Below are 9,020 nucleotides of genomic sequence, written 5' to 3'. Positions count from 1 at the left end.
TTACCTATAGAATAAATAAATTTTATTTATAAATTAAAACATAAAAAGTATTTAAGCATATATAATGTTGGAATAGCAAAATAATGAGCATAGTAAAAATATTAATTAGAATAATTTGTTCCTAATAATTTTAGTATTAAAAATAAAAATTCAAAAATTTATTTACACAATTGAGAACGAGAGAAAATAAAGATTGTAAAATATATATTCCATGCACGTAATATAAAAATAATTATTTAAATAAAGCTATTTTTATAATATACATTATATATTCTTAAAAATTATGCTCAATTATATTATTATTCCGTCATTATATGACCTGAAAATTAATTTTTTATTTTATAAATAAAATATATTTATTCTATAGGTAAGTCCACAATGTAGATTAAAAAGAAAAAAAATATAATATTTAAAAAGTTAAGAAATTGATAATTTAAAGGGTAAAATAGGTATTTGACAATCAAAAATTTGGAAAATCTTGTTGAGTGACATTATGAGTGATAATAGGCATAGTTAAGTGACTTTGTTATTACAAACGAAAGAAAAATGACTTTAGCAGATAATTTGGGATAGTTGAGTGACTATTTGAGTAATGGACTCCACAAATATGCTGATTATTATTTATTCATGTAATGTAAAAGTTTAAACAATTAAAAAATAGATATTTTTATTTAGTTATTTTAGGTTTTCGAGATGTTTTTTTTATATGAAGTCAAACTATTTTGGACGAAGACACGTGAAATTGGTGACGGTGAGACGCAAACCCAAAATGTATGCTTGGTCTTATATCATTTTCAATTGTTTGAATGGTCAATCGAAAGCTGTTATAAAAAGAACATATTTAGTATATTGTGTTATGGCAAATGTTAACCACTCTACAGTCCAAGACCTTGAAATATGCTTACATCCCAAATTAATATGTTTGTTAATGGGCCTGGAGATTAGCCCAGCTTATCCAGCCCATTCATAGAGCCCACAGGTTAACCCTTGGCATAAATCTTCTTTGGGAGAAGTGCACAGACATCTATTCTTAGAGCTGCTATTTAAGGATTAGTCAATATTTATTTTGCCCTGAAAATTTGAACTAAAAATTTTAATTTCAGGATAATTCTGGCTATATATGTCCCAAAAAATTGAACTGAAAAACTGATTTCAAGACACATTGGTTAATTCCTAAATAATAGCCATTTAGAGTGGCTACTTGGTGTAATTTTTACATATTCTGTTTTAGAGTTTAGACTAAAAAAGTTAAGCCTGCAAACAAATATGAATTCATTTGGACAAATTGATAACACATTGTCGGGTGAAGTTTAAAAATAGCCAGATTTACAAGCGGTAATTGAAAAATAATCACAGTTTCAAATGTAATAGAATTTTAGCCACTTTTTATGTAAAGATAAATCTAAACTAAAATAATGTTCAAAATTCGAAAAATATTCCAGCAAAATATACTGGAATTCGAATTTTTTAACTGTGAACTTCCAGCATAATATACTGGAGTTCCAGCATAATATACTGGGGTTCCAACATAATATACTGGTCCAACATAATATACTAGGAGTTCATACACAAGTGCATCAATCTCTAGTATATTATGCTAGAACTTTCTGTGTTGCAGCAAAATAATGGCTATTTTTCAATAACTTTGCAAACACTGGCTATTTTTCAATTACCAGTCCAAAAGCTGGCTAGCCCGTGCTATTTTCACCACATTGTCACTTATAACTCACAGTCACTGTAATTCTATGTTTTTCACAGTTTTTTATAGTATATATTATAATAATAAGATGTACAATCTTAGCTTGGGTTACAATATATCCTTTCACATAATAATTGTATATAAAAAAAATAAAAAAATAAGGAATAGAGCTTACACATTATAAAGGTTAACAGGATATCCATCTGTTGGGATGGCAAGTAGGAAAAAAGGGTACAATATCTTTTCTGAAGGAACCTTAGCTTTCCACCTAAAATTTTTAAGTAAATTATGAAGGAAAACAAGAATCAATAATCTTGCAAATTCTTTTCCAGGACACATTCTATGTCCTCCACCAAAAGGAACAGATGTATAAGGAACTAGCTCTCCTTTTCCTTCAAATATTGAAGGATCAAACTTGTTAGGGTTTGGAAAATATTCATCATTCTTCTGTGTTGCTCCAAAACTCAAATATATCTGCAAATTTTGCAGCATACTTATAAGCAAATAATAATAGATGAAATGAGATTTAACATTTTAGTACTCATCACATTATATTTAGTGTTGAACATTTATCTAACAATTAATGCGTAATAAGTATTACTATAAGGTAGGTTACATAATTACAACATATTAAATGGGCGTTTGGACATAAGAATTGTGAAATTTTGAGAAAAAATGATTTTTTTTTTCAAGTGATCAAAATGGTCTTTGAAACTTATAGTTGTGTTAGGACATGAATACAAAATTTGGAGCTGTTTTTGAATTTTGTGAGTGATTTGAAGTGAAAATTTTGAAAAATAACTTTTAAGAGTTTTTCAAATTTTCGAAAAGTTATGAAATTCATCTTCAAGTGAAATTTGAAATTTTCATTGCCAAAAACTGATTCCGAAAAAATGTGAAAATGTTTGGGGAAAAAAGAGATTTTTTTTATGGCCAAACGTGCTCTAATATTACTACACGGATGTAGTGTAACATTCTTTACGATTTACATTATGAATACATATAAGTTAAATCATTTGACTATGAGTTAACTTTTGGAGTTATCATTTTGCTTAACATTTTGGAAGACTATCTATTTACATGAAAAAGTCAAAATCCAATTAATGACTTCCAACAAAGGTTTGTTAGAGAGTGTTTTACCTCTTAACGTGGGATTTACGGTACAAATACGAATTTATTAGTCAGGCCCTAATGCATGTACTAGATACCGGATGCACGTAAAAGAAAAAGTACCTTCCATCCTTTCGGTATGACAAAGTCTTCATAAGTAATATCCTCTATGGCTTCTCTGAAAATGCCTTGAACAACTGGTTTGTTTCTTAACACTTCATTCACAAAGCTCCAAGTTTTCCTCATTTTCTGAATATCATCCCAACATAGCACTTTCCTTGGCTTCATCTGCCTTGATATCTCATTTTGCTCTGTCTCATTTTAAGTTTCCAAATATTTAGCATAATAGTTAAGTAGAACATTTTGAGAATACTAGTGTGATATATATGAGGCAGCAAAATACTAAGAATCTCCTTTTCATTTGTCATGACAAAGAGAACAAATCCTTTTAGTAACATTAGATAATATTTTGTGGAAATGGAAGTTTTTCTTTTTTTTAAGGGGAGCCTTGGAGCAACGGTAAAGTGGTCTAAGTGTGACCTATAGGTCCCTGATTCGAGTAGTGGAATCAGCCACTGATGCTTACATCAGGATAGACTGCCTACATCACATCCCTTGGGGTGCGACCCTTCCCCGGACCCTGCGTGAATGCAGGATACTTCGTGCACCGGACTGACCTTTTGGAAGTGTTTTTCTTTTAATAAAGTTATCCCATAGATGACTTGTATATAGTTGGACAAACAATCTAAAGAATGGGCCTTGATAGAACTTCATTCTTATGACCCTAAGTACTTTACTCTAAGTAATAAGGTTTAATTGACTTATATTCACTATAACAGTGTAGATTTTTTACACGATCAATGTACTTTAACCAATTAATGCTTATGATCATCATGTAGATTTACCGGTAACTAAATACATAATCGGATGACCTGATGTGTAAATATTTTTATATTATCAGTGCTTTGAACATAAAATCTTAATAATACGAATATAATAAATTGAATTCGAAAAAAAAGAAGTACCTTCTATTATTTCATTGAAGAACTGAGGCTTCTCTTGAAGGTATTTCATAGTCAAAGTAATAGTTGTAGCAGTAGTATCATAACTACCAATAATAAATCCAAAAACCTTATCACTTATTTCAACTTCAGTCATATACTTTCCATCTCCATCTTGTTCATCTAACAATTGAGTTAACACATCAACCTTTGGAAAATTTGGATTTTCTAGCAATTCTTCTCTTCTTTGTTCAATAATAGCCTTCATTTCTTTCCTTAATTCAATCCCAGCTTTCATTGCTTTGTAAAATGTTGTGCCAGGAAAATTTATGTCCATTGCCAAAAGACCTTGCGTAAAAATCTTGAATTTCTCGTAAAAATTCAAGATTTTATCTGAATCTTCGATCCCCGTAAATGCTCTGATAGAAAGGGAGAAAGTGAATAACTTCACTAAATCATACACAATCACTTCATTTTTACCTTTCCAATGATTTTCCAAGTGAAAATGTGACATATTGTCCATAGTACTAATAAGTTTATCAACATTTTTTGAGTTAAGAAAATAGCTAATGACATTTTGTGCTCTTTTTGTGTCATGTTCTATAGGTACAAATGATGTAGAAGGGAATAGTTTTTGGACAGAAGGAGGTCTATAACCAATAAGAAGTTTATTTCCATTGGTAAATATGAATTTATTAGCTGCTGGACCTGAAAATACAGCCACATTTTGGCCAAGTAATGAGGTTTTAAAGACATTGGAATTGTATTTGTTGGTTCTTTTTTGAACAAATTCATGGACTAATCCATAGTAAAGTGATATAAGGAATTGGATTGTTTCTCCAATAATTGGCCAACCAAAAGTCCCTGGAGCTAAAGGGATTTTTTCTTTAGGTTTGGCAAAGAAATATTTGAACAAAAAATTGATGATAATAGCAAGTGTTATTGCAAAAGAGAGGAGAAAAAGTTCCATTTTGTGTATCAAATAAATAATATGCAAGATTGTAAATAGGACATATCACTCTACCATATATATAAGGGACAATAGCATTCTTGGTCCCTCTGTTATAATAAATTTTAATTTCAGTCCTTGTTATATATGATTAAGCACAATTAACCTTCAATTAATAGAAATGTGTGTTTTTGGTCCTTTTATGTAGGAAATATGTTATATTAGACTATTTTTAGAACTGCATTACCCGCAAATATGGAGTAATAATACATACTCTACTCAATATAACACATCGTGATTATGTGTAACGACGACAAAAACAACAACAAACGCAGCTTATTCTCATACGTAAAGTCTGGGGAGGGTAGTGTGTACGCAGCCTTACCCCTATCCTATAAAAACAGAAATGTTGTTTCCGATAGACATCGTAATTATGTGTAACGATTTGTAAAGTTGTGAAGATTAAAAAAAATAGATTGATAAATAGTGGCACATTTCAATTAATTGAAGGTTAAATATTTTTAATCAAGATATCACAAGGACCAAAATCATAATTTGTTGACATTTGAGGGACTAAAATCTCAAATTTTCCAATATATAATACTACACCGCAGCATTCCAAATTCAGCGTGAGGAAAAAGAAAATTCACCGGGTGGAAAGTTGACTGATTCTTCATTTCTTGTTCTAAACGTTAGAAGTTGAATTTTAGGCTCCGTCACATATGGATGTTAAAAATATATAGTATAAAAAATGTATTTCGCCAATGTACATAAACTCAATCCCAATACAAATTTGTACAATTTTTTCTCATCTAAATTTCCTAAATTATACATTCTTCGATTGGAATGAGAGCTTTGGAGCAGCATTAAAGTTGTCTCCGTAAGATTTATAAATCATAGGTTCAATCTATTGAATTAATCATTGATTCTCTCATCGGAGTAGGCAGTATGCATTATAACCCCTTAAGTTGTGGTCCTTCCCCGAGCCTTACGTGATGCGGGTATATCTTGTGCACCAAAATACTTTTGTTTTTATAATTTCTTCAACCAAGAACGTAGGAGGAGACATATTGCTGTCTAGTTAATAATACTGCATCCTTCTCAAATTATCAGTCGTGTTTCTTTTTTACACGCCTTTTTTTAGTATTTTACCCTTATTTATATTTTAAGATATAATTTCTATTCATTTAATATTTATTCATAATTGAGGTATATGAAGTCTTCAAGAACAATTAATATTAAAGGTTATATAGGAAAAAAGTAATTAATTTAGTCTTGATTTTCTAAAATGACAAATAATTTGAGACAACCATTTTTGAAAATCACGACGAATAGTGAGTAAACTTTTCTTGAGATATTGATTTCTTCAAACACTTGATATTTTACCTTTGGAGTACCGTGTGTTGGTGAAGGCAAAAATTAAATATCGCGTTGTTGATACGTTAAATGGTAGTAGTAACTTGTTGAATCCAATGTTTTGAAAGGCGGGGACGTGAGGCAAGGCGTTTTACCTCTGACGAGGCGAGGCGTAAGCCCTAAGACATGGGGAGTAAGTCCCACATATCTTTAAATTTTACTAGTTTCAAGAATTCTAAGATATAAAATAAAAAATAGTTATAAAAATTACATTAAAATCACAAAATTATAACAACTAATCTATTTAAAATACTTATAAATTATAATTCGACTATGATTAATACGAAAAGTATGACATATATCATAATATGCAAATTAGCTGCAACAACGTTACAACTCAAACATCAAAAGTAATGTATTCGATACGAAATCTTATATGTATCTCTTAATGAGTAATGAATCTTGAAAGAATTTCGATATTATAATTTGATATTTTTTTAAATATACTCCTTTTATTTAATATGCTTTCTATTTGAAAGCATATTAAAGAGAATTTATATAAAAATATAATTCACAATTTAAATTTCAACAAGTTAATAAAGTGACACATAATTCACTAAACTATACCATGATAATTAATTATTTGTAAATAGTTGCGCTAGCTAATACCGAGCTATTAAATTAATAAGTATTGTATCTCGTAAACGTGAAAAAATAATAGTTAGAAAAATAATTATAAAAAAAATTATGAACTATTATATAATAAAGACATAACAAAAGTAAATAAATAAATACTTTCTAAATGAAAGATTTATTTAAAATTTACTATCATAGCAGTCTTAGTGGATAATGCGCAATAATTTTTATTTTAATTATGGCATAAAATACTCTCAACTAATGATTTATGATTAAGAAAAAAAATAATTTTGAATAGTCAACGATTTATTAAGAAAATTTGAGGATTTACAAGGTTAGTTACACATATTTGCATAAAGTTCTATTAGGCAAGCTTAGTACACTGGGCGTTGGGCGACGTCCGAGACGTAAATCTCACGGAACTAAGCACCACACATAAGTCCAAGGGCGTTTTACGAGTGCTTCGCCCCAGGGCGAGCCCCAATTCTGCCTTTTAAAACAGAGGTTGAATCCCGAGACCAGTTCATTTAATCAATTTTTTAGTCCCACATGCTATTAATTATCTATTGCTTTAAACGGGATAAAATTATATTATTTGTCTTTTAAAATTTTTATATGCACCGTAAGGAAAAATTTAATCTTGATGATAAAAGTGTTTGTCTAAAATACGCAGCATATCTTCTTAAATTTAATATTTTTTGGTAATTAAATTTTTTATTACCAACTAGAAGTATTTACAGCTCAAAAGAGAAAGCAAAATAAGCAGGCAAAAACTTATCAACAATCACCCTTACAAGTAGAGGCAAATCTATATATGACAAAGAATGGCCAAATATACTTTGTATAAGATAAAATTATTACTTCTACTTTCATTAATAAAAAATAGACTTTAAACGCTTTGAATAACACACTTTGCAAAAAATTAATTATTGAATTTTCCGGCTTCGCCATCGCTTATAAGGCTACAACTCCTAAAATATCTACAATTAATCTAACTAAGATAGGAATTCAAATACTGCAACTTCCTAGCTAGTCTAGGCTTCAAGCTTCATCAATAAGATTGACTATACAATAACAATTCTAGAAAGTTTTTTTCGTGTTTAAAATTTATTTACATGTTAAAGATCGAATCTAAGACGTAGCCAGGAGAGAGAGAGAGTCTCGTTTCAAAAATTCTTCGATAGTGCGAAGATTTTATGCGTATACACACCGAGACTAATTTTTGCTATCAACTCTTTGATCAATGAAACCTACTAACATATTGAATGAAAATATTGTGCTGAAATTTTTCTAAAAAATTCCAACTCAAAAGTAGCAAAACAAGAAATAACTTTCTTGTAATAGTAATTCTTCTTAAGAATTACTACCGCAAAAGACTGTCCATAAAGTCCAATTCCAATTTCCTATTGAAGTTGTCAAACGCGTCCTTTGTGGACGTTCATGTTAAGTCCAAGTCCAAATTGGATTACTTTTCCCACAAGTCCATTCATGGACTTTTATCTCCAATTACAAATTGCTAAGAATAAATTAATATTAATTGATATTATATATATTACATATATATTTCAACCAAGAGAAATAATTTAATTTTATATCCCAAATAGAAAACTTAATTTGTTCACAATACTAATTTTATTCTTTGTGCTAGCAAAAAATATAATAATATTTTATTTGGACTAATAACTAAATTTATTTGACTAATCAAATTCTTTAATTTAATTATCAAATAATAAAGTAATTAATCCTTTAGCAAAGATCAAGACACTCGTTAGTGTGCGACTTCATAGGTTCAATACTAAGCAGGTAGTAAATTGACCACATCAATATACTAATCAAGAGTGGTGTCTAGCAATACTCCTTAGCAACTTGATATAATGAAGTATACAATTTACTCTCAAGAATTTGATCAGTACCTAATTCTACAAGTATTTAATTGTACCCAATATCCTTTCAATTATCGTCATAGAGCCATATATGTCTAGTATCAAAACACAATTAAAAACTTGTCAATTACTATGACGATCTCAGGTCAAAGGAAACTCTTACATCACATTTTTCAAGAAAATATCCTATTGACAGTTTATGATAATTCTAACCATTAGGAATTATTCAATGAGTCGGTTCGATGATCATATCTCTATATGCGTCATCTATATATGTAATTTAATTAATGATATCAAGTAATCTTTATCTCATAAAAACGATCACATATATATTGATCTAACCGGATTATGAATGTCCAAATTAATAATCCTACGATCAAGAACAT

At 29.4% G+C, this 9,020-nt stretch overlaps 1 protein-coding gene across 1 annotated transcript; it reads right to left on the bottom strand.

Moving 5' to 3' along the window:
- Positions 1 to 1,802: 1,802 nt before the first annotated feature.
- On the bottom strand, positions 1,803 to 4,780 carry LOC104234536 (beta-amyrin 28-monooxygenase-like). Its single transcript, XM_009788110.1, has 3 exons — positions 3,835 to 4,780; positions 2,933 to 3,120; positions 1,803 to 2,173 (listed from the first exon to the last, which is right to left on the bottom strand). The coding sequence occupies exons 1-3, from the start codon at positions 4,778 to 4,780 to the stop codon at positions 1,871 to 1,873; spliced, it is 1,437 nt and encodes a 478-aa protein (XP_009786412.1). The 3' UTR covers positions 1,803 to 1,870.
- Between the last annotated feature and the right edge of the window lie 4,240 nt (positions 4,781 to 9,020).

The sequence above is a fragment of the Nicotiana sylvestris genome, chromosome 11 (genome assembly GCF_000393655.2).
Source record: "Nicotiana sylvestris chromosome 11, ASM39365v2, whole genome shotgun sequence".
Classification (NCBI taxonomy): domain Eukaryota; kingdom Viridiplantae; phylum Streptophyta; class Magnoliopsida; order Solanales; family Solanaceae; genus Nicotiana; species Nicotiana sylvestris.
The sequence above is the reverse complement of the archived record's forward strand: the minus strand, read 5'-3'. Positions and strand labels throughout refer to the sequence as shown.

Bases quoted from the DNA above. Each gene is read 5' to 3' on its own strand.
- LOC104234536 (XM_009788110.1), bottom strand. From the start codon at position 4,780: ATGGAACTTTTTCTCCTCTCTTTTGCAATAACACTTGCTATTATCATC. The intron at 3,121-3,834 runs GTACTTCTTTTT...AAAATGAGACAG, and splicing joins CTTCAATGAAATAATAGAAG to AGCAAAATGAGATATCAAGG. The intron at 2,174-2,932 runs GTACTTTTTCTT...CAAAATTTGCAG, and splicing joins TCATACCGAAAGGATGGAAG to ATATATTTGAGTTTTGGAGC.